This window comes from Panthera onca, chromosome B2, assembly GCF_046562875.1.
Source record: "Panthera onca isolate mPanOnc1 chromosome B2, mPanOnc1 haplotype 2, whole genome shotgun sequence".
Taxonomy (NCBI): domain Eukaryota; kingdom Metazoa; phylum Chordata; class Mammalia; order Carnivora; family Felidae; genus Panthera; species Panthera onca.
In genome coordinates this window covers 122608301-122634380 of record NC_138343.1, presented here as the reverse complement: position 1 = coordinate 122634380, position 26080 = coordinate 122608301, and the positions used below count along the sequence as shown (strand labels likewise).

General features: G+C 41.7%; 1 protein-coding gene and 1 long non-coding RNA gene across 5 annotated transcripts in view; one reads left to right on the top strand and one right to left on the bottom strand.

Moving 5' to 3' along the window:
* The window catches only part of MAP3K5 (mitogen-activated protein kinase kinase kinase 5), a 203548-nt gene that overhangs the window by 154483 nt on the left and 22985 nt on the right, over positions 1-26080 (top strand). For 2 of the 4 annotated variants that reach the window (XM_078447354.2, XM_078447352.2), the window contains 9 exons: positions 644-777; positions 5943-6070; positions 7559-7695; positions 8657-8762; positions 14220-14377; positions 16510-16687; positions 17472-17492; positions 21499-21676; positions 21769-21937. In XM_078447354.2, coding sequence (XP_078303480.1) covers positions 644-777; positions 5943-6070; positions 7559-7695; positions 8657-8762; positions 14220-14377; positions 16510-16687; positions 17472-17492; positions 21499-21676; positions 21769-21937 — 1209 coding nt within the window. Of the gene's footprint in view, positions 1-643; positions 778-5942; positions 6071-7558; positions 7696-8656; positions 8763-14219; positions 14378-16509; positions 16688-17471; positions 17493-21495; positions 21677-21768; positions 21938-26080 lie in introns of all 4 variants that reach the window. The other 2 variants (XM_078447351.2, XM_078447353.2) reach the window with 1 other exon arrangement.
* Positions 2173-16566, bottom strand: LOC132667680 (uncharacterized). Its single transcript, XR_009605299.2, has 3 exons — positions 16493-16566; positions 9702-9774; positions 2173-2275 (listed from the first exon to the last, which is right to left on the bottom strand). It is a non-coding gene; the product is annotated as an uncharacterized LOC132667680 (long non-coding RNA).

The window sequence follows — 26080 nt, the reverse complement described above, 5'->3', positions numbered from 1 at the left end:
GAGGTCTCTACCAGATACTCTCTAAACCTCTCTTATTTTGATCCAGTTTTCCATAGTTGACTGAGACGCTTGACAGCTTGGGGTTTAGGGCTGTAGATATTTCTTTTTACATCAAAGATGAAATTTTCCTCTTATCTTTAATTTTTAAAATGTTTTTTTGTCTTGGGGAATCCAATGATGAAAATTTTCTGCTTCCCCAAAATCTTTCTTTCAGGGGCTTTATTCTTTTGGCAGAGTATGTAATACTTGGACGTATTAAAAGCTGGGAAATGAAAGAAAAATTAATTAGATGGAATAGATATTGATAGACATTATTGCTAATCATACTCATTTCCAAGATCTATGAAAACTAGGATTGAGTGGGTAAAATAATCCAAGTGGGCTTTTGAAGAAGTACTTTTCTGGATCTAAACACATAGTCCTCACTGTGTTCATAGCCATTGTGAAAACATGAACACACTATCTGCTTTCTGTTGGGAGTGTCTATTTTTTGGTTCTTGAAGCTGCTGCTTAGAACTTCATCATATCGTTTTGCTTGTTAAAGCCATCTGATAAGGAAAAATGCTCTTAGAAAAAGTTTGATATTTAAGTGTAAAATGCAACTAACATGTCAACCTCCTGTCCCCATTTTTTCCCTTTGTAGTATGACTACGAATATGATGAGAACGGAGACAGAGTTGTTTTAGGAAAGGGCACTTACGGGATTGTCTACGCAGGCCGAGACCTGAGCAACCAAGTCAGAATTGCTATAAAGGAAATCCCAGAAAGAGATAGCAGGTACAGTACTTGTGGCTAATAAAAGCTGTTTTCACCGTGTTCTGGGTTGTTGATGTCATCTTAGACAATATTTTGGTGATATTGTAACTAATGAAACTCTGTCTGAAAACTCCACTGTTTTAATCAGCCCCCTGTGAGGTTTAGCTGCTTTATCACTCAGTGATTCAAGCACAGCTCTCTGGTGGGGAAGATGGCCTCTCTTAGGTGACAAGGACAGAACTTTTAATGAGTAGAAAAGACGATGGCCTGTGTGAACTAGGCTCAGGTATGTCACAGAATGGTTGATTTATTAGACAGATAGATGGGGAGTAAGCATGATCAGCAGTGGTTTGAACCAGAAGTTCTAGTGTCCAGTCCAGCATCTACAGAGCTTGGAAGTCATCCTCCATCAGTGGTAAGCTGACTAAACTGAGAAACCAACAGCTCTTCTTGGATCCATTGGAGAAGTGAGGTCACGGGCCAAGCCATTGCTCCCAAATTTGGAGAGACAGTCATGGGTTGGGGGGCATACTTGGTGAGTTTAGCCTCCAGGAGCCCTACTAGATCCTTACAGTAATATTGGAGAAAAATCTCTTTGTGCTTCCAGCAAGGGGAAGGATGAGAGTAACTGTTTTGAAATCTACTCTTCCTAACAAGGCCCACCCTCAAAAAGACGATTTTTACCAGGGTCTAATCTATTAGACTGTTACCAGAGCCTAACTCCTGCCCACTGTAGCCATCCTGTCCCAGCTGAAGGTGGCAGGGGAAAGGGCAGGAGAGGCCTGCAAAGCATTTGTGAGGCTCATAGCCCAGTGGCACAGGCTCTCTAAGAAACTGATACCTAAGCATGAGACTACAAGAATGCCCTCCCAGAATTCCTTTTACCTAACACATCATGCCTGACTTCCAACAAAAATTACAAGGCATACTAAAAGGCACAAACACAGTTTGAAGAGACAGAATAAATATCAGAACCAGACTCAGATATGGCAGGGATGTTGGAATTATCAGACCAGGAATTTAAAAGAACTTTAATATGCTAAGGGCTCTAATGGGTAGATAGCATGCAAAAACAGAGGGAGTACAAGCAGAGATAGAAACCCTAAATAAGAATCAAAGGAAATGCTAGAGATGAAAAACAAGAACAAATGGGGCACCTGGGTGGCTCAGTCAGTTAGGAGTCTGACTCTTGATTTTGGCTCCAATTATGATCTCATTATTTGTGAATTTGAGCCCCACGTCGGGCTCTATGCTGACAGTGCAGAACCTGCTTAGAATTCTCTCTCTCTCCTTCTCTCTCTGTTCCTCCCTCCCCCTCAAAATAAATAAATAAATAAAAACTTTAAAATAAAATCACCTTTCTAACTTAGGTTTATTCACCCACCAGTGTACGTACACAAAGCACACCAACAAAGATCTTGTTCTATAGCAATGCATTTGGCATAAAGTGGGTTGTTTGAAAATACTTGCATGACAAGTGCTTCTCTTAAACAGCTGGCACAGGGCATCTTCTAGTTACCTACAAAAGAAAAAGTGAAGTCTATCATGTTATTGTGAGATACCACACACAAAGGTATTTCTATCTATGTGCCCTGGAGAGCTTTTGATGTTGCATGTAAAAAGATAGCAGTTAGAAAGGACAATTGCTATGATAATAGGATGCATGTGAATAATGCATGATCCAGCATTGGCCATCTGGAATGAAAGATCACAGTAACGAAAATCATTGCTTCTATGTTTCATTTACACTTTAAAAACACTTTGTTAGAGAAGCAGAGTAGTTGTAGGATAGAGGTGGTGGTGGATTCATAACCTATCCCAACTAGTTGTTAATTTCAGACTGACTTCCTCCTCTAACATTCTACACATGCCTGAACTATTTATTTAGATCAGTTATTCTCTACCCTGCTGCATATTAGAACGAACTGGGGAACTTTAAAAAACGCTTGATGCTCAGGTCTTACCACCCCAAATTCTGGGGTGGGTCATATGCATTGATATTTTTTCAAAATCCTTCCAGATGAAATGTCTAGCCAAGGCTGGGAACCATTGGTTTAGATGGATATCATGGGAATTTGACTCAGAGAAGGTGCTCTGGAAACACATATGGACCAATACTTTTTCAAAGCTAAATATATATAAGTATTTCTGATTACCTATACCATTTCTTCTTTCCATTGTCACAGCTAATTGAGAAGAAATAAGATTTTCTTATAATTTCCATAGATAAGCATTGCTTATTGACTTGAACGAGTTATAATTTCATGCTTATTCAGCGCTTGGCACTTTTTCACTTAGAACTGCTGAGTGTTACCAATCAATTTCATATTGGAGAAGAGTTCTTACTCTTAGCTAAGATTAATCTTGACTATTATTGTAACTTTTAAGCCATCCTTTGGTTACTACATATTGGAGGGGATGGGGGAGTAGTATATTTCCTTTTCCAGGATCTTAAATTTATTAAATTTTTTTTTCAGTTTTTAAGTTATTTTTGAAAGACAGAGAGAGACAGAGCACAAGTAGGGGAGGGGCAGAAAGAGAAGGAGACACAGAATCCAAAGCAGGCTTCAGGCTCTGAGCTGTCAGCACAGAACCCAATGCAGGGCTCAAACTCACAAACCATGAAATCATGACCTGAGCCGAACTGACTGAACCACCCAGGCTCCCCTCCAGGATCTTACATTTAAAAGTTCATGATTGATTTTCAATAGAAGGTCAAGGGGTGGGAGCCTCTTGGTTCATCATAAACTGAACTAATCACTTCCTTCAGATTATTTAGTCATCTTGATGTCCTAAATCTGTAGAATAGACCCAATATTTGCTACTAATTTATCTTATGCATATCAAGAGCAATCTTATTAACTAGTGTTAATAAAATGTTTAAACTTGATGGAAAAAGTAACTTTATTACAAATGTCCTGAGAATCATAACCTAAGTATTTTTTTTCAGGAATTTTTATTTTTTATTTTTTATTTTATTTAATTTTTTTTCAATATATGAAATTTATTGTCAAATTGGTTTCCATACAACACCCAGTGCTCATCCCAAAAGGTGCCCTCCTCAATACCCATCACCCACCCTCCCCTCCCTCCCACCCCCCATCAACCCTCAGTTCTCAGTTTTTAAGACTCTCTTATGCTTTGGCTGTCTCCCACTCTAACCTCTTTTTTTTTTTTTTTCCTTCCCCTCCCCCATGGGTTCCTGTTAAGTTTCTCAGGATCCACATAAGAGTGAAAACATATGGTATCTGTCTTTCTCTGTATGGCTTATTTCACTTATAACCTAAGCATTTTATTGGTTACACTCTATACCAGTATTTCTCATGTTGTCTCCCTCAGTTATCAATATGGAATTGTCTCTAACTGATAGCCTGCTAAGGGGTTTCAGTATAATACCTACCTCTATAGTTCCTAGAACAGTTCTAAAGAAAAATAAAATGAGTAAAAGATCTAAAGTACAAGTCAGTTTTTTGTTATTGTTGGCAGCATTCTGAGTAATATTTTACAAATTATAAAAGTTTAAATTAAATGAACTTGGATTTTTGTAACCTAATTTGTAGTGTATTCTGAAAAACTTCATGAAAATAGTATTATACAATACTAACCACTTCTAGAATTTGTTATTGGCATTCAAAAAAATCCATTCTGTTTATATGGAATTGCCATTGTAAGATCTAAGCATTTCTTTTTTTTTAATATTTATTTATTTTTGAGAGACAGAGTGAGACAAAGTGAGAGTGGGGGAGGGGCAGAGAGAGAGAGAGGGAGACACAGGATTGGAAGCAGGCTCCAGGCTTTGAGCTGTCAGCACAGAGTCTGACGCGGGGCTCGAACCCACTGACCATGAGATCATGACCTGAGCTGAAGTCGGATGCTCAACCAACTGAACCACCCAGGCACCCCAAGATCTAAGCATTTCTTGCATGTAGTACTGAAGCAGATTATGAGGCATCAGGTTTGTGGTTTATGTTTTAGTGGTTAGTGCCTTTCATACCTGTAACCTCCATTGTAGAACAGAAAAAATATTAGGGCATAGCTTTGAGCCCCTAACACCCTACTGTAGTTAGTTATACAATAATCATATTAATATAATATAAATATTAATATAATATTAATATTCGAGACTGCTAAGAGTCTACAGGCTTTATAGTACTTCAAATAATCATCAAAAGGGTTTTTCTGTATGTTCCGGAAATACAAAACACTTTCATTGTATAATCTGATAAAGCAACACACATCAAGCACATGATTTTGAAGCCTGGTTTAATGCTGGTCTTTCAGCATGGAGGCCTGGTTAGGATGGAGTAAAAAAAAAAAAAAAAAAAAAAGGGGGCGCCTGGGTGGCGCAGTCGGTTAAGCGTCCGACTTCAGCCAGGTCACGATCTCGCGGTCCGTGAGTTCGAGCCCCGCGTCAGGCTCTGGGCTGATGGCTCGGAGCCTGGAGCCTGTTTCCGATTCTGTGTCTCCCTCTCTCTCTGCCCCTCCCCCGTTCATGCTCTGTCTCTCTCTGTCCCAAAAATAAATAAAAAACGTTGAAAAAAATAAAAATAAAAAAAAAAATCCTGATGTACTAGAACTGATAGACTCAGTAAGATGTGGATTTTTGAGGAGCTCAAGGAGACAGGATTTAAATGGTTTTGTGTTTTCTACAGAAGAGTTGCTGGAGCTTCCAGTAAGTCCTAGAATGAAGATGAAAGTTACTTGAAATTTTTATCTTCCTGGGCAAGAGTCTCCTCCAATAGTAGAGTTATGTTATGAGGCGAGTGGAATTGAAAGTCATTGAATTTAGACAATGAGCTATGTAGGTGCGTTCAATTTTTCCTGGGCTAATATCTGTCACTTATTAGCTTTCTTTAAGATCTTGGGTAGGTTCGTCATCCCCTTGGTGAATCAATGTCCTCATCTGTAAAATGGGCATCTGAAAAGTACCTTCTCCTAGGGTTCTTGTGAGAAATGAGTACATACAGTAGGCTCAGATCAGTGCCTGACACATTTCCCCACACACCCTACCCACTACCACTTCAACTTCCCAGAATGTATGTTATGAGAAATAAAGGCTTTAGACAGCCATATTTTACTTTACATATGGGCATATATCTAGCTGACGTTTTCAATTTGTACTGCTTAAATGTATACACTAAAATCTGGCTACGTAATTAGCTCATCAACATTTGCATGTCTTGTAGATACTCCCAGCCCCTACATGAAGAAATAGCATTGCATAAGCATCTGAAGCATAAAAATATTGTCCAGTATCTGGGCTCTTTCAGTGAGAATGGTTTCATCAAAATCTTCATGGAGCAGGTCCCAGGAGGTAAGAGATGTTTTTCTTTTTTAAGAAATTATAAATTTGTAGGGGCTTGAAGAGGAGAACAAGTGAATGGGATTTATGAGTTTACACGTCTTATTTCGTCTAAGTTAAAAGAAAAATGAGATTATGTTCATTGCAGCATTGTTCACAGTAGCCAAGATATGGAAAGAACCTAAGTGTCCCATCACTGGATGAATGGATAAAGAAAATGTGTTTTGTATACATAATAGAATATTATTCAGTCATAAAAAAGAGTGAAATCTTGCCATTTGCAACAACACAGATGGACTGTGAGGGCATTATGCTAAGTGAAATAAGTTATGCAGAGAAAGACAAAAACTATATGAGCTCTCTTACATGTGGAACTAAAAAAAAAAACCCAGAGGCGTCTGGGTGGCTGAGTCGGTTAAGTGTCTGACTATTGATTTCTGCTCAGGTCATGACCTCATGGTTCATGAGTTCAAGCCCCGAGTAGGCAGAAAGTGCAGAGTCTGCTTGGGACTCTCTCTCCCCCTCTCTCTGCCCCTCCCAAACTCCCAGGCCTTCTCTCTCTCTCTCCCCCCCTCTCTCTGCCCCTCCCCAACTCCCACGCCTGCTCTCTCTCTCTCTCAAAATAAATAAACAAATACATAAAATCCCTGGGGCGCCTGGGTGGTTCAGTCGGTTAAGCAGCCGACTTCAGCTCAGGTCATGTGCTTGCGGTCCGTGAGTTCGAGCCCCATGTCGGGCTCTGTGCTGACCACTCAGAGCCTGGAGCCTGTTTCGGATTCTGTGTCTCCCTCTCTCTCTGACCCTCCCCCACTCATGCTCTGTCTCTCTCAGCCTCAAAAATAAATAAACGTTAAAAAAAATTAAAAAAAAAAATACATAAAATCCCAAACAAACAAACAAAGGAAACAAGTTCAAAAATAACAAAGAACAGACACAGGGGATAGGAGTGGGCAAAATGGGTGAAGAAGGTCAAAAGGGCCAAACTTCCAGTTATAAAATAAATTAGTCCTGGGGATGTAATGTACAGCCTGATGACTATAGTTAATAACACTGTATTGTGTATTTGAAAGTTGCTGAGATGTATATAAATATCGCAATGTATATAAATATCAAGTCATTATGTTTTACACCTGAAACTAATATAATGTTATATGTCGAATATACCTCAATAAAATTTTTTACAAATTTAGACATGTGACATCAGCTTGAAGTTTATTAGGAGGCAATACAAATATCCTGAACGATTTTAGTATCAATCATTGTGACCTAGATTAAAGTTAGGGACAGAGGAGCCTTTTATTTTGACCGTATTTGATAATGAGCATCTTCAGAGCAGGGACACTTTCCTATTCATACGTGAGCCCAGGTGTCTAATACTCCAGTTCCTGGGCCACCATGAATAACCAGGAAGTGTTAGCTTAAATTAATGTTACATTATTAACATGCTTTAAAGAACTCATTTGAATAAGATTTTATCCACTGTTTCTCCCTGCTTTACAGGAAGTCTTTCAGCTCTCCTTCGTTCCAAATGGGGCCCATTGAAGGACAATGAGCAAACAATTGGCTTCTATACAAAGCAAATACTTGAAGGATTAAAATACCTCCATGACAATCAGATAGTCCACCGGGATATAAAGGTAGGATTCACGTTTGAAAGTTCCTTGGTGGGCAACTGGTTTTGTTTTCTTTTCTTTTCTTTTTGCAAAAGTCATACTGTGTTATGAGTATTAATTTAGAATTGTGAATAAATAAATCGTAGAAATAGCAGAAATGCAAGATACTAACTCCTCTGCTCTAAGTCAGGTATTGATACTCATGCCTTATCTCTTCTCCTCAAGGAATAAGCCTCTTAACTGTGTTCACCCAACAAAGATTGAGCTTCCACTGCACCCCTGGCACTGTTTGAAGTGCTCTGGGGAGGGGGCAGCACAGCAGAACAAAACTGGACAGGATAAGGTCTCCGCCCCTGACGAGATCACAGGCTGGTTCATCTTGGAATCCTTGCCCAGAGTAGCTACTCAGTAAATATTTACTGCATCAATGGATGAATGATTGGGAGGGAAAATAAATAAGATCTTCTCTTCTCACAAGTATCATATACTGATTGTTTGAAGTAAAATTAAGTAACTTACTTGATTCTTCTTAAAAAGAGGAAATTCAGAACTAATACATTTCTGACAAAGGTGGCACCGTGGAAAGGAAGTCAGTATTACTATCTGCGGATCATCCCAGATCTCGTGATTTGCCATATCCCCAAATATTCCGGGAAAAGAAGTAAAATAACAGAAAATACAAAGGGAAATCATGAATGTCATGTTTGAACTTAATCACACACAGGTGACCCCTTCTGTTCACAAACCACAGCAAACTGACCAGGCAGGCGCCTTTTGACCTTGTGGCCTGAGTAGCCCGTTGTGAAATGATAATATAGGCACAAAAATGGTGTCAAGAATTCACTCTTGAGGTTAACTGTAATGAAGAGTACAGACTTAGTGGCCTCGTTTACTCTGGGGACACCGTTTCTTATTGGACTTACGAGCCAACAACAAACAGTACTGGAGGCAAGACTAGTTTTGATTCAAGTCTTTTGTTCTCTAGGGTGACAATGTGTTGATTAATACCTACAGTGGCGTTCTCAAGATCTCAGACTTCGGGACATCAAAGAGGCTTGCTGGCATTAACCCGTGTACTGAAACTTTTACTGGTATGTTTTTGCAATGATGATACGGATCTTAATGTAATTAAAGAAATAATTGCTGCGTTAGAGCATAATGTGAGAGATAAAGTCCGTCTGGGTTCTCACAGACATTAATGCCAGTATCTTTTGATGCTCACTGAAAAATGTTACACAGGATTTGACCTGGCTCTTTTCTCATCTTGTATTTCTATGACTTGCTATGTCTCCTGGTTAATGCCACTGAAATGTTTTTTTAAACTCTCAATTTGTTTTTGTTTTCCCTTTTGTGTCATTACTTCTCTCCGGGTTGACCTACAACCACTATAAGCCTTTATAAGATTTTTTTTTTTTTTTTTTTTTTTTTTACCCCAGCCTCTCTGTGACTCTTACTCATACCTTAATCTCTTCCCATTTGAACTATGAATTCCTAATCTGTTTACTCCCTGTGGCCTATTTCCTACTCACAACATAAATAACCGGTAGAATTTTCAATTCAGAAAGAGGAAGTGACTCATCAACTCAGCATTGGGGTGGGGAAGAGAACTTGCTTGAGAAATTAGGCAATCCAGCCACCAAGCTACCTCTAGAACAAAGTCCTGAGGTAGTGGAGACAAAGCGATTGCCAAAAAGCTAACAGTAGCCAAGAGGAAACCAAGGCTCAGAGAGATTAATGATTGCCCCACAATTACAAGAGGGCATCTGGAATTTCAACTCTGGTTCTTACTGCTCCATTCTGCTGATTCTCTTGAAGTGCTAAGTCCTTGTTATTATCATCAGAGAAAGAATAATTCAGAAAAAAAAAAAAAAAAAGTAATGAATAATCTGTGGTCTAATAGAAAGCAAAATGGCCAGGTATCCTCATTTTTGAATCCCATGAGGTAGGTGAGGAAATTGAGAGAGAGAAGAGAGATCACAGCCAGAAGTCACAACTGTTTGTAAGTGATAGAACTCAGATTTTTAATCTACCCTTTGCTCTTTGCTTTGATCTTGCTCTGGTCCATCTTTCTCCCCATGTTGCTGACGTATCTGTTCCAGTAGCCTGGAAGAAGAAAAGGAGAGAGAGAAATTCTGTAAATTTTCTCATAACATTCAGCCAACAACAGCTCTGACCCAGTTCCCACCCTCACAGCAATGGGTATTTCAGGGCACAGCATTAAACACAGTTAAAATGTATTTTTCTGAACAAAATTAATTCCATCCTGCTAGTAACTTTAAATGTGTTTCCATTTCTTTCCTCATACTCTCTCAATTTGGCAAGAGACATTTTAGATGCTGCCAAGACTCAGTAACTTCTGACAGGAAATCCCTACTTTCAGAGGTTTTATTTGGGCAGGATGTTAATTTAATTATATCTTCTTGCTAATCTTAAAGACGTGTTTTTTGTTTTTTGTTTTTTTTTGAGTCCCCAAAAGAGTTTTAGTAAAGCAATCCTCCCAGAGCCCTTTGCTCTTCTCATGCTGGCTTCACATGAGTGACACGCGTAACTAATGTGCCTGGTCTGTCTCCAGGGCTGGTCAAGAGGGCTTGGAGTGGGCACACCTTGATCTGCTCACCGGATAGGCCTCACGGCTGCTGGGTCAACCTCTGATGACCTGACTTGAAAGATATTGACCTGTTTCCACTTCTTGGTGATTTGGCGAGAGGGAAGGCAGCATCAACCAGGATGTATAGATTGCTGGCAGTATACCTGCCTGCATTAAGCGGTTTACATACATGTTTTACTGAAATTCGTACATGAACCCTAATCCTTAAGTTATCAGTATCCCAGTTTATGATGAGAAATTAATGTTAAAAGAGGTCGAATAACTTGCCTGAGGTCACAGAGCTAGTAAGTAATAGAGCTAGGATTCAAACTAGACTTAACATGCCACATGGAATTCATTATCTTCTCCCCAAACCCGTTCTGCCCACACTGTTCCCCATCTCAGTTGATGGCCACCCAAGACCTAGAGTTGTCCGTGGTGCCTCTTTCTCACACCCCAACCCAATCCGCAAAGAGACCTCCTGGCTCTACCTTCAGGAGATGTTGAAAACTGGAACACTTCTCACTGCCTCCGCTGCTGCCTCCCTCATCTCCCACCTGCGTTACCTCCATAGCCTGTTCTCCCTGCTCCCACTCTTGCCTCCTACTTTCTATTCTTAACACTGCAGCCAGAGTGATCCTTTAAATCAGATCAAGCCCTGTTACACCTGAGACTTCGGTGGCTTTCTGTTTCATTCAGACAAATGCCAGAGTCCTAATATTGTGGACAAGAATCTGACCTGATTCGGAGTCTATTACCTTTTCGAGACCTCATTTCCTACTCTTCCCCCGCTTGCTTGATCACTCACTCTGTATCAGAAAACTGGTCTTCCTGCATTTCCTTCATTTTACCAGGCACAGCCCTGCCACAAGACCTTTGCACATGCTCTATCTTCTGCTAGTAACACTCTTCTCCCAGCGATCTGCATGGCTAACTAAGTCCCTCTTCTTCAAGTTTTAACTCAGATGTCATCTCAGTGAGCCTAACATGACCACCCTATTTACGTGGCAGCCCTCCCTGGGCATTCCTGATCCCCTTTCCTACCTTTTTTTTTTTTTTTTTTTTTTTTTATCATTAACACATCACTTTCTAGCGTGCTATATAATTTACTTATTTACTATGCTGGAGTTTAATGTGTGTCTCCCGCTGCAAAGAATGTAAGCTCCATGAGCCCAGGGATTTCTGTCTGTTTACTCCACTGCTGTGTTCTAAGTGCCTGGCCCATAACAGGCCCTCAATATAAATCTGCTGAATGAATGAGTGGATTAAGTAGAATGTCAAAGTTCACACTTTTAGCCACTGAGTTGTAGTGGTTCCAAGGGTGGATGCAGTGGCAAAGAAATTCTAAAAGAGATGATTTTAAAGTGATTTTTTAAAACCTTGGAATGCAGATGTATAAGATCTGCGCTTTAGAGCTAATGCTCTCACTTTTTTCCGTAGGCTACTGTACAGATTGGCTTACATCTTCATTATCTGGCTCTGTAAATCTTTTTATATAAAATATTATGTGTCATGTGATTATGGAATAAAGAGAGCATATATGAATACATAACTAAGCCTGAGGGTTTTTTTTTTTTTTTTGGCACTTACTCTGTGGGGGATAATTAAGCACAATTGGCAGATAGAGCTCTTTGAAATATTATCTGATGAATAGAAACATTGCATAATGTATTGATATTACCTGAGTTGTCCAATTTTTAAAGCTCACTTTGTTGTTAACCAGTTGCAATTTCTACTCAGATATTAGTATAACTTAAATTCTCACATCCATTCTTTTTTAGATCCAGGTACAAAAAAAAAAACAAAACCCAAAAAACCAATCACTATAGCTCATCAGCTATAGATGAAGAGAAATCATAGCGGTTTTCTACTAAGGGTAGGGGATTTGAAGAGTGAAGAGTGGTATTACCTTATTCTTGGCTAGGTGAAATGCTTCCCTCCAATAATGTTGCTGATTTAAGCTCACAGTAGGCATGTACAATTGTATGTGAACTTGAACGTGAGCTACTGCCACATAATGAGGAGAGCTGGCGGGTAACCTGGCAAGATGACAATACTAGACAAAGATAATATACTTTCATTTGGTTTTATGAACAGCAGCCAGTTTCTAGCCTGTGTTGGTGGGTTTCATGGGAACAACTTAGAGAAGTTGTGCCTAGCAGTTTCATCTGTAAATCATGCATGAGGCATTCATAAAAGGTGTCTGTATTTATCAGGTTGTCTGTCAGTTTGGTTATGAATCAGAAAATACTGAAGTAGCTCTTTTAGCAACTGCCTCAGGATTGGAGATAATTGAATGTGGCATCTTGGATGAGTTCCTGTTTGCTGATTATATCATTTGTAGGAGTATATCGTAGCAGGGGATGTGGCAATAATCTGTTCCTGTTCACACTCTTGACTCATTGTTGGATTTGGGGGAATCAATCTAGGGTCTCTGAGAAGCCAAGCCAGCCTCTTGTTTGAACCACTTGAGATAACCACAGTTGAGTGTTTATCTGGGATAGACCAGACTAAACCTAGAACCAAGTGTTTTTGACTCCCCATTCAATGCTCTTGCCATCCTACCACACTCTTCAACTCTCTGATTCCACATAGCCTTTTAAATCTCCTATGTTTCATTGTATTCTTCTTCACATTGTGTCTGGTGATTTGTCTGTACTAATGGCTCAAGACCTGTCTTTGATCTGTTAAACCTATTATTCCACGGACCACAGGCATGCAGCAGAAGCCATATATATTTGATTTACAGAATAGAGTACACGAAAAATGGTTTACATTGCTTTTAACAATGGCTTTCAGAATCTTTCATGCTTTCGTGATTTAGAGATAAGAATCAAGACAGAAGAATTAATCATTCAATTTAGATACTGAGAAATATATTGGGGTACCTGGGTGGCTCAGTCTGTTGGACATCCGACTTCAGCTCAGGTCATCTTACGGTTCGTGGGTTTGAGCCCCCATCGGGGGCTGGGGCCTGGAGCCTGCTTCAGATTTTGTGTCTCTTCTCTCTCCGCCCCACCCCTGCTTGCACTCTCTCTTTTTCTGTCTCTCAAAAATAAATGAATGTTAAAAAAATTTATAAAAAAAAGAAATTGAGAAATATAGATCTAGAAAAAATGGATGAATGGCCTAGAATTTTTCTGGAAAGATTAGAAGTATACATAATAGGAATCTTTGTGTATTTGAAAAACTAATTGCAAAAAATGTGTGTTGATATATTCTCTGTTGTTTTCAAATGACTAATTGTTAAAAGTTTCTAAGAGGCCCCAATAAAGTGATACCTCATTTATACTCTAGTATCTAGATGAGAAAGCATCTATTCATGACCAGATCACATTGGCAAACTATTCTTATATCCCTGATAAAATCCATTATGACAACTGTTATTTCCATTTTTATTAATGGCCAAGAAAAATGGAACACAAAAAAATGAGATATTGGGGCACCTGGGTGGTTCAGTTGGTTAAGTATCCAACTCTTGATCTCAGTTCAGGTTATGATTTCACAGTTCATGAGTTCAAGCCCCATGTCAGGCTTCCTGCTCTCTCTCTCTCTCTCTTTCTCTCTCTCTCTCTCTGCCCCTCCTCCTCTTGCACCCTCTCTTTCTCTCTCAAAATAAAATAGGCATAAAAAAAGATGAGGGGCACCTGAGTGGCTCAGTGGGTTAAGCATCTGACTCTGGTTCAGGTCATGATCTCATGGTCATGGGATCAAGCTCTGCATCAGGCTCTGTGCTGAGAGTGCAGAACCTGATTGGGATTCTCTCTCTCTGCCTCTTTCTCTGCCACCTCCCCTGCTCCTGCTTTCTCTCTCTCAAAATAAATAAACTTAAAACAAGAAAAGATGAGATACTAAGACCTGAATCATGCTTTTAAAGTTGTCTTATTTATGTAGACAGTTAAAGCTGTCATTAGATATCCATGTGTTTTCTAAAGTAGAAGTGTGTTTGAATTACCCCCAGGTACCCTTCAGTATATGGCACCAGAAATCATAGACAAAGGACCAAGAGGCTACGGGAAAGCAGCAGACATTTGGTCTTTGGGCTGCACGATCATCGAAATGGCCACAGGGAAACCACCTTTTTATGAACTGGGAGAACCACAAGCAGCTATGTTCAAGGTCACATTTCAAATGTCTTAAATGTCTTAAAAACCACTGGATACAGCTATTAGATTAGATGTTCCATGTGTCTACATGATAATTTTTTTAGGCCAAAGGAGAGGAGCGTAGGTAAGCACATTAAATGTGCTCACAAAGTTCATTAAAGTTCATGAAGATTCACATCCCTCAGAGTCAATGTGTGTGCCTCACACTGAGGATCTGTCTGTCTCTCCCTGCCTTAGTTTTCTCAGCTATAAAGTGAGATTCCATGTAAGTTCCTCTGATGCCTTTTCACAATGCAACATAAATAACATACTACTTTACGGAAGATGCTTTAAGCTCTTTGGGAAATAGTCTGAAAATCTTCCATGGAAGGAGATGTTAAAGACGTTTTTTTATTCATTTAAATATTAAATCAAAGCAATGTTTCCCTTCTCTATCAGAAGAGTTTAGAGGCTCCATTAAGAAAGGGGTGGGCATAATTGCTACTTTGAGGACGTCAATCATGTTCTTACATCGCGACTCTTCTACTCTGTTTATTTGCCCTCTCCTGGAAGTGGGAAGCAGCCCACCTCCCAAAATAGGAAGCACCAAATATGGAAATAGGGCTGAGAAAGCCCAGGGGCCACTGCTTCAGAATTCAGGGACTGAGCAAAGCAGTGACCAGTTCTGAGTCCCTTCAGTCCCCACCTGCCCTTACCTGCCACGCTGCCAAGCCCAAGATTTAAACTGAGAACTTGTTTCCCAAGGAGTAGAGCTCAAGTCTGTCGTTCTATAAGGCAGAGAACTTCTGATAAGTTGTTATCTCTTTCCCTGCCGCTGGCGATGTTTTTAGCGACTTGCCTCCCGTGATGAGCCCTGTGTGACCTACCTTCCGCTTTTGTGTAAAGGTTGCCTTACTTTAAGCTTGAAGGTGATCTGATGGGTTACTGCTGATACGGAAATGAGTAGTGCAACCAAACGAGAAGGGCAGTGAGAGCTGCTAAGAGAGCTGCCCTTCTTGACATAAATGAATGTCTTTCTCTTCTTGGTCAGTCTTTCAACTTTTCACCCATCTCTAGGAGTTCCCTCTGAAATGCTGCTCTCTTCCCCATCGGTGCAGGGATTATTATACAATATGCATTAAATGAGATAATATAGACTCGAGCACTGATTTACAGTGTTTGAACGTAGGCTTCAACACTGTCAAACTCTTTGGGGACATTGGGCAAATGACTTAAACTTCTTGTACCTCATTTTCCTCATCTGTAAAATGGGTATAAAAATAGTACCTATCTAATAAAGGTTTTTTGAGACATATATGAGATAATACATGCAAAGCACTTAGAATAGTGTCCGACATATAGTAAAGGCTATATAATTAACCATAAATAACTGTATATTATTATCTATATAGTAATTCACTTATATAAGCTATATAGTAACAAAAAATATTTCCTTAGAACATTTTCTTTACTAATACATGAAAACATTACTGAAAAAATTTAAAATGACAGCGATGAGAAGAAAATTCTAATTGTTATAAAAATTCTGTTTGTTTAATTTTAAAGTATTTAAAAATATCTCTATATATGAGCAATTTGGGGCAGGAAAAATATTCACAAATCATGGCATAGGGGAAAGAACACAGGCTTTAAGCCAAAAAAATTAAGGTTTCGATCCCAGATCTCTGTTTCTGTAACACGTAACCTCACCCCTCTGAGCCTCATTTTCCTCTTTGATGTAACAGGGATAATATTTAATCCATTGGGTTGTTGGGAGTATTCAGTGGAACTTATAAATCAAAAAACCAAACACGATTCCTGGCATATACCTATTAGGACCAACACAATGGTCTCAATTACAGGTATCTTTCTTGCATGCCAGTGTGCTAATGTGTTCTAAAACTTTGAGGACTGAATTATTACTTCATTATGCTGTCTACTGTCTTAACATGATTGCTCTGTGTATGTCATTGATGAGGTTACAAAAGCACTCTGGAAACTTCCCATAACCTAGAGAAAAAAATATCCTATCTCACTTTGAGAAAAGGCATGAGTTTGTAGGAAGTATATGGTAAAGGACTTTGTTGTGCTAGGAGACCAAGTTTTGGATCCTGGAGCTCATGTGATGCGAGGGTCACTCGGAAGTTACCTTGTGCTGTGTCTTAGGTGGGAATGTTTAAAGTCCACCCGGAGATCCCAGAGTCCATGTCCGCAGAGGCCAAGGCGTTCATATTGAAATGTTTTGAACCGGACCCCGACAAGAGAGCCTGTGCTAATGACTTGCTTATTGACGAGTTCTTAAAAGTTTCAAGCAAAAAGAAGAAGACGCAACCTAAGCTTTCAGGTATGTGGTTGCATTGGGGAGGATGTGAGGCAGAGCCACTAAACCCTCAGCCTTTACGGTAGATTTTTCCAGAAGTAAGGTAATCTGTTATAGATAGGTATCACTGGAAATTCGTGTGAACGTTAGCTGAGCGTTCTCAGACGTTCAGTTTTGGTATCAGGAAGCTGTCTTACCATCGATTTCACAAATGCCAGGGCCTCATACATAATAGTCTTTCATCACCTGGTTAGTAGGTAGGTAGTATATCAGTAGCTATAGCATTCTGTCATCACTGATACAATGGTTACAGCATAATAGGGGTGAAATACAGCTTTTTAGAGCTGACACTTTAAATCACCACTGATGAGCTACAGGGCCATTATGGAGCTGTTAAAACTTCCAAGCCATCCAGATAATATGTTCTTTTAATTTTAGTCAGTGGAAAATACCTGTTGCCTCTTAGAGAATATTGTTTGGAATAACTACTACCTGCCCTCTGCAAGAAAAAAAAAAAAGAGAGAGAAGAGAAGATTGTCAGTTACTTAAAAAAAAAAAAAAAAAAAAAAAAAAAAGCAGTGTGAAAATATACACTGTCTCTTGCAATAGTTTCCATAGCTTATTTCAGAAAGGAAAGGCAAGTAAATGATCCATTTGTTATTGGCATTTTTGTGTTTATTTGGGATGAGTGTAGACGGGTTGAATGTTTGGAAAGGACATTGATCCCTTTTCAAGCACTTTTTCATTATTTCTGTTTAACAACAAAGCCAACATGTGTTCATGTTGCTGTTTGCTCTTCTTTCCACAGCCCTCTCAGCTGGATCAAATGGTGAGTTCGTTTTTATATTTTGCCCACCGAGCCAAAGCTTGGTGCATCGTGCGATATAAGCTCTAGATTTCCCATTAAAAAGCCTCATCCTCTGCTTTGTGCCTCCATGTGAGGCTCCTGGGTAGCAAGGATATGTGCAGCTGAAGCCTGGCTGGGCCATTCCTTCAGAAACCCCTCTTCTCCCCCAGAAAGCAAAAACAGATGTGCTAACCTAATTAACAGCTAAAATCCCGCTTGGGATTGTTCTTAGGTGTGACCGAGAACTTCATGACTCCTGTTAATTAAAACTATAAACTATAACCTGGCCTAGTTCTCCTAAATGAACACAGCTGCAGGACTCTTCCTTCCCCAGGTGTTTTTATAGGTCATACACTGTTTCTGTCCAGAGGATAAGCCACGGCTTTCCTGGAGGGGCCCCCACCTCCAATAGCTGTACTCGGCTTCCCCTCAAAAGGGGGATGGGAGGGTGGTGATGAGGAGGGTCTCCTTCACCCTTAGGGAGACATGACTTGTCCAATCCCGGACTGCTCTCCCTTTGCCACACATAGACCCAGAGAATTAAGTAAGTCATTTTAACCCAATACGCACTTACTGTGCATTCACTGTGTGCCCAAGAAATGTGCTAGGCCCTGAATATATAAGGATGACAAAAGCATAGTTCCTGACTTTAAGGAGCTGTTATTCTTAGAGGGAAGATGCACAAGGAATAAATCAACAACACCGTAGTGTAATTTAGTCAGTACAGAGAGGGTTGTAAAGGGGGACAGAGTGATTGACATCAGTCTATGAAAGTGGTTCCAAGGAAGACTTTCTAGTGAGGCAACCCCCGATGAATAAGGATGAACTTGAGTTTAACAGGTGGCTGGGGAGTGGGGAGCCAGATGAGGTCAGTCCTAGCCTGAGTTAATGCAGTGTGTGTGAAACCCCACGGTGTGAAGGGAGCAGGACGTGGCTCAGAACTGCTGGTACTTAAAATACATGGGGAAGAGAAGAAGCTGGAGGTAGTAAAGCAGGGTCATATCCCAAAGGGCTCCACGTGAGAATTAGCAAAGAGGAGTGGAGAACCGGGGAAAGACTGTAATCTGGAACTAAAACCACAGGGTCTATAATTCTATGATAATAGGAATGTCCTATGTCTACACTGCCTGATCGTTAGCCAGTACCAGTGATGTTAGCTTTAAGAGCTTGATGTCTAATAGCAATGAAGACCGTGCTCCCAAGCCTTGAGTCCATATTTGGCCAAGCTAGCCGCTGTTTTGTCCATTCTGCAATCTATTCCTGTAAATACGAAGTGAAACAAAGCACACGAGAGATCTCAACAGCTCCCAGAAATGTCTCTCGAAAGCAGTCCTGTGTTTGGGGCCCCTGACAAACCTTTCTCTTCTTAGACAACCTTACTGTTACCAGCAAGTAAGAGGTTACTCTTTTGCTTTCTGCTGTAGCAGCACTTCCTAAAATATAGTCCATGAAATGCTGGGTCCATGAGCTGTTCCAGAAAAATGGGAATTCCATGGTCAAGTAAATTTGGGAAATAGCACATGTGAGCACTTTCCCCTGCCATGTATTTTCAGTGTACCAATTTGCACGTCTCTATACATCGAAATAAGAAATTGTGGTGTTAAATTGGTAAACTCAGAGCAGCTCTTCTTAGCTTCATCTCAGTTCCTACCTTCTAGTAATTCAGCAGTGTAACAAATTCAGTGACAGCAGGTGGGTCAACCAATTCATCCTTGAGAGATTTTCTAGTTGCTGATCAGTGAGATGGTTTCCCCAGAGATGAACTATCCCCGGAAGCTGTATACTTCTCTTCTTCCTCTCTACAGCTGGAACCAAAGCCAGGTACCTCTCTAACACCTGCTTTCTTCACCTGAGCTACAAGGGGACTAGAATAATAGAATGCCCCTGCGTGGCATTTTTGATATAATCAAGGGGTAGGACATGTCCTACCTGCAAGATTCTGTGATTAAGGAAGCTCCTGGATACGGCTGGAAAACCCTCTTCCTAAGACTCAGCAGCTTGGAAGAGCTTCCCAGTGATAGGGCAATACATTTTCATAGAAATGTCACTTTCTGCTATGTAATGGGATTTTTTTTTTCATCTTCTGAATCATCACTAATTGTGTCATTAGGTAAATCAAGCTCTTCGCTATACAGTGTTACCACCTGTTGAATATTTGCTTGTGAAAAGTATTTTTTATCACATGTATTTTTCTGATTATAAAGATAATACATGTTTATTGAAGAAGGTTTTAAAATTTTGGAAAAATGAAAGGAAATCACAATCACCCCAAATCACATCTTGTGGAAATAACTACCATTAATAATATGTATTCTTTGGTATATTTTCTTACAGTTATATATATAACAGAATAAAACACACACAAACACACACACACACACACATACATGGAATCATAAGGGATAGAGTCTGGTAATAGTTGGGGGAAGGGAAGGAAGAAAAGAAAGAAAAGGTCTGTCTGGCTTTCCTATATTTGTAAATCAGATGAGTGCTTCTCAAACACGTCCATCTGTCTGATCAGTGTCATGGCCTACCGCCCCCCCCACTCCTTGCTGCGAATCATTATTGATTTGCAGTCACAGCAGACAGAGTCGAGAGGCCACTTGACCACTTGCTGACTGACCATCCCATGTCTTTGATACTGGGGCAGTTGTTGATTCAGCCCAGCCCAAGACGAATTAGGTAAAAAAGGGATTCTAGGCAACAGTGGATTTCCTTTTTTATAATTTTATATCTGCCTTCTTTAGTAAGGCCTTTTGTAGTATTGGGACACTTGTTAGGGAAAGATGATTCTAGCAAAAATTACTTTCTTTAAAATCAATATTTGATGATATGTTGGCAATTCCTACTGTGCCAGGTCAGTCTCCTCCAAAATAAAAGCTCATGTCCACTATGGACTCACAGTACCTGAGAACTGGGAAAGACCTAGGAGATCACATAGTCTAATGGTTTCCACAATTCGTGTTTGGCAAAGAACCCTTTTTCATATGCATCCTTAAACAGAACCCTGATGTATAAGACTGATAGAGCACATCTGTTTTGGGCAAAACAGGTTTGGAACTTGTGTTCTAGAATCACAGAATCCTACTCACTCAACCCAACTAAGGCAGCCCCGAGATGCTAAGGTGGACCCTTAAGCCTGTGAGGAACATGGTTTAAAAAATAGGAATCTGGAGGTACCTGGGTGCTCCGTCAGTTGAGCATCTGACTTTGGCTCAGGTCACGATCTCGCAGTTCATGAGTTTGAGCCCCACATAGGGCTGGCTGCCGTCAGCCTGTCAGTGCAGAACTCACTTCAGATCTTCTGTCCCCCTCTCTCTGCCTTGCCCCTGCTTATGCTCTCCCCCCCCCCAAAAATTAAATAACAAATATGAATCTGGTCCTTTATTTATAGACATGAGGACTGAGACCCATAAATTGCCTTCCTAATGTCTGGCAGGTGTCAATAGAAATGAGGAGATTGGAACCCAGGACCTCTGGGTCTGGTGCTTCTTCTACTTTTTCACAGCCCTGACGTATTCCTTTCAGGGCCTGGGAGACCTTGACCTTGCCCACCCTCCCAACCCCCGCAGGGATTGGACATGGAGCACGGGGAGAAATTAGGATCCATGACCGTCCTCTTAGGTAGCATAATTTTACTAGTCATTGCAATGCCACACTTGACAATGAATATTGCTCTCTTTTGGTGTGTGTGTAGTATGTGTAAATTTTTTTTCAATGTTTATTTACTTTTGAGAGAGAGAGAGACAGAGACCGAGTGCAAGTGGGGGAGGAGCGGAGAGACAGGGAGACACAGAATCCGAAGCGGGCTCCAGGCTCCGAGCTGTCAGCACAGAGCCCAGCCTGACGCGGGGCTCGAACTCACGGACCATGAGATCATGCCCTGGGCTGAAGTTGGACGCTTACCCAACTGAGCCACCCAGGTGCCCCTGGCATGCATACATTTCTAAAAGCATGAATGAGCATTTCCCCCTCTCGTGATAAGCAGAGTATCTTAGAAGCATATCCTTGCCCGTGCCCGTCTTGGTGGAGGACACCAGCAGCAGCAGCGAATACGGCTCGGTTTCTCCGGACACGGAGTTGAAGGTGGATCCCTTCTCTTTCAAGACGAGAGCCAAATCCTGTGGAGAGCGAGACGTAAAAGGAATACGGACACTCTTTCTGGGGTAAAGACCGGACTGACTTTGGGTGAAAGAACTACGTCATGTGTCATTTTATAAAGGACACCGTGATTTATGCTGCATTAAATTCTTAACAGCATTCCAGACGAAAATTTCGAAGACCACAGCGCTCCACCTTCCCCTGAAGAGAAAGATTCTGGATTCTTTATGCTGAGGAAGGACAGTGAGAGACGGGCCACTCTTCACAGGATCCTGACCGAAGACCAAGACAAAGTTGTGAGGAACTTAATGGAATCTTTGGCTCAGGTAACACCTCTCATGGATACTTGGTTTTCCAGACTTTGCACACTTTCACTGTGTCATCACCCCTCAGAACTGTCACAGGCCATGTGGAGACAGGAAGGAACTGTAGGGCTCTTGAGGATGAAACCTGCCTCCCCCAGACAGGAAAAAAAGCAAATCTCCGATGTAGAAACCACATTAAAAAAAAATTTTTTTATTTATTTTTGAGAGAGAAAAAGAGAGGGCAAGAGAGGGAGAGACGGAATCTGAAGCAGGCTCCAGGCTCTGAGCTGTCAGCACAGAGCCCGACTCTGGGCTTGAACTCACAAACCGTGAGATCATGACCTGAGCCGAAGTCGGACGCGTAACCGACAGAGCCACCCAGGTGCCCCTAGAAACCACACTTCTGAACATAACTATTTGTAAGTCACAAGCACACTTTCCGTGTTGGTCAGGTTCCAACGAGCTATAAGCCACTGTGACCCTTCGTTCATTTGTTTATGAATTCAATCTGTTTATCAATTCAGTTATCAATTCAACATGCATTGAGCCACATGACTTGATAATTCGGACAGTGGCACAGGGCTCCCTGACAGTCTCCTCTGAGCATTTAGGAAAATACTGCAAACACGAGGGCCCCCCTGCTTGTGGGGCAATATTCAGATGGACAGAGGGTGACTGGCAATAATGAGTAAATTATGTAGTGTGTCAGAAGGCCGCATATGCAATGAAAAAACAAAGCCGCTCAAACCCTTATTCCCTCTTGTATTCGTTTGCTGGGCTGCCTTAACAGAATACCACAGACTGAGTAGCTTCAACAGCAAATTTGCTTCTCACACTTCTGAAGACTGAAAGTCTAAGAGCAGGGTGTTGGCAGGTTTGGTGTCTCCTGAGGCCTTTTCCCGTGGCTTAAAGTGGCACCTTCTCACCATGTCCTCCCCCAGCCTTCTATCCCTGTGCACCCCGGGGGGGTGTCTCTTCCTCCCCTTGTAAGAACACTAGCCCTATTGGATTAGGGCCCCACTGATAGGATCTCAGGTAACCTTAATTACCTCCTAGAGACCCTCTCTCCACATACAGTCACATGGGAGGTTAGGGCTTCTACGTATCAATTAGGGCCAGTGGTGGGGCGGGGGACAGTTCAGTCCCCAATACCTGGGAAAATATGTTCCCTGGGATTCTGCATATCTGTAGATATGAGGAAGAATCCCCTCCCCAAATTTGCCCCAGTAGAAGCAGGGTGTCCCCCAGCTCCAAGCCTCTGGTGATGCCTCCTGTGTTTGGAGCAGAAGCTCAGGTCTCTTGAGGGTATAAGCCTCCACAGACATGCTCGGTCGCAGACATGACACTTGGTGTTTTCTTTTAGTTGCATGGGCATCAGGGACATGTCTCCCTGCTCTGGTGCTGGTGGCCACCATCTGTCTCTCCTGCGCATACCTTCTTCCCTGCCTTCTGTCTTGGGAAAACAGCTGCAAAAAGGGTGTAGCTGGAGGAGTCAGGTCAAGTTTGTCTCTCAGGCCAACGGTCTATCTGGTCTCAGCTTGTCCTGGGATATAAATGGAGCAACACTCTCTTCCTTGGCTCTTGTCTTTGTCTTGAGAACCCCACTAAGTTCCTCTGCTGATTCCGTCACCTTAGCAATTGTCTAATGCCCACCTCTTTTGATCCCGTAAGAAGGGACAAAGGCCACATGTGTGCCAGCAGGGTCTCTGGGTACAAGACCTGAAATGAACGCCATCTGCACTTTCTGGGAAAACCCTGCTTGGGTCCTAAAGGAAAGCTGTATCGAGCGGTTATTCTGAGGCCCAGAAAGGAGGGGCTCTTGGCTGGGGGGGCAGCTGAGGCTCTGGGCTGGGGGTAGAGTGTGTACCCGGGACTCTGCACAGGAATGGTGGGGGGTGTGGAGGAGACGGGAGCAGTCTTGAACCTGTAGCTTTCTCTCTTGCCTTTCCTTCTGCTCACTTTGGTCATTCAAGGATGGGGGAACCAAATTTAAAAAATTTTTGAGTTCATTTATTTCGAGAGAAAGAGAGAGAGAGAGAGAGTGAGTGTGGGGGAAGGACAGAGAGAGAGGGAGACAGAGAATCCCAAGCAGGCGCCACGCTCTCAGAGCAGACCCTGACACAGGGCTCTCTATCTCATGAGCCTCGAGATCATGACCTGAGCCAAAATCAAGAGTCAGACACTTAACCAACTGAGCCACCCAAGGTGCCCCGGACGGGGAACCAGATTCAGATGAAAGGTGCATCTGGGCAGCAATTGGAAGTCGTTCATTCATTCAGCAAATACGTATTAACCTTCTACTGAATGACAATCACTCGTCTGTGTGCTGTAGATACTACAGTGAACAAAACTGTAAGAAAATGTACCCCATTGCAGCTGACATTCTAGTGGGGGAAGAAAAAACAATAAAAATTAGTAAAGATATAGTAGTAGTAGCAATATATACAGCCACACATACAGTTATAATATATAGTATGAATAGTAAACCTGTAGTAATAATATATTCCGTGTGGCATAATAAGAGCAAACATTTTGCATGAGCCAAGTATTGTTCTTAGTATTTCATGTGTATTCACTCATTTAATCCCCATGGCAATAGTGCTATAGTGATAGTTCTGTTAGCATCCTCGTTTTGAGAAGCGGACACAGAGGCACAGAGTTGTTGAGTAACTTGCCCAGGCCACACAGCCCTAAGCAACGGAGTCAGGATTTAGACCCCCACAGTCTGGCTCCAGGCTCCGTGCTCTTAACCACCACACCGTTCTCCTCCCTGGGTGACAGCTCCCACACGGCAACCAGTGCTGGTAGAAACATAAAGCAGGGGAGGGATTGGCGCTTTCGGTGGGGAAGGAAAGGAAACCACCGTTAGCCGCTGTGAAGACTTCTCCACATGGTGGCCACTAATGCAAGGTGCCTGTCGGAGGTCAGAAACATGGGGAATGCGGGCATTGCCCAGATCTCATCATCACCCCAAAGGATGTGCTCCTCCAGCGCAGAAAGTGTCTGCTTGTTTGGGGATTTTGAAGGTCCACCAGGCAGGACTGCCGTGACCATTGTCAGGGTCCCAGCTCTCAGCACAGAGCCTGGCAGGAGACTTCACTTCCATGACTGTGCTGAAAGTCTTAAATTTCGCCGTTGGTTAATCCTGTTTAATTGTCTGTGACTTCCTGTTTTTTTCATGCACACTTGAATGTTTTCCATAGAAGGAGAAAGAAAAATACTCTTAAAAGCAACCATCAGAGGGCATGTGCTGGTGCACCCGCCTGAAGGCACCGGTGAGAAACTGTGGGTCAGAATCACATGCTAAATCCCGAATCATCCAGTGATAGCAAGGGTCCTTCTGAATGTATCGCTAAGGATGCTGTGACGTCACATGCTGGCCTAGAGGTAGAGCAGGTCCCAATCTAGGCTTACTGCCGGCTCTTCCAGCTGATGGGGGCAGAAGAATGCAATTATTAGGAGCCTGGGCTCAGCCTCAGCTTGCCTCTGCTCGAGGCCAGGCCCCACCACTTCCAGGCTGTGTGATTTAACAACTCCGAGGCTGAATTTCCTAATCTATACGACAGAGGAACGCTGGTATCTACCTCACGGAGTTTCTATAGGGAATAACTAAGACCATGAGCAATTGAGATAATAATAGAGAGTGTGTCACACATGTTAACTATTATTATTGCTGCTGTGACCATTATCAAGCAGGCTAATCCTAGTTGTCTCATCTCTTTCAGTTTTTTCTACAACCAGATGGAAATAATTATTTTCATTGCCTTAAATATCTCTAGATGCATCTTTACATGTAAGCCTGCCCTTTTGTAACAAGACCAAGCATGGAGATGTTGGTCAGGTCCCCAAACCAGCCCACAAAAGCCCTTTCAACCTGTAACATCCTTCTGAAGCTCACTCATCATTTTGAGAAGGTTTAAAGGATAAAGACTAGAGAGCGCCTTTGCGGAAGAGTCTGGATGGTACCGAGTGCTAGGAAAGGCACACCTGTCAGATGGCACCTTCTGACACTGAATCAAGCTCCCTGGTACCCGAGATGCTCATTTGTGTAGGCATGCTGATGAGTGCACATGAACACAGGAGTTAGAACAGAAATACCGATTATGTAAGTGGATGAAATACCCCAGACAGAAAACACTTGCCAGAGTCGACAGCGTTCCTCTG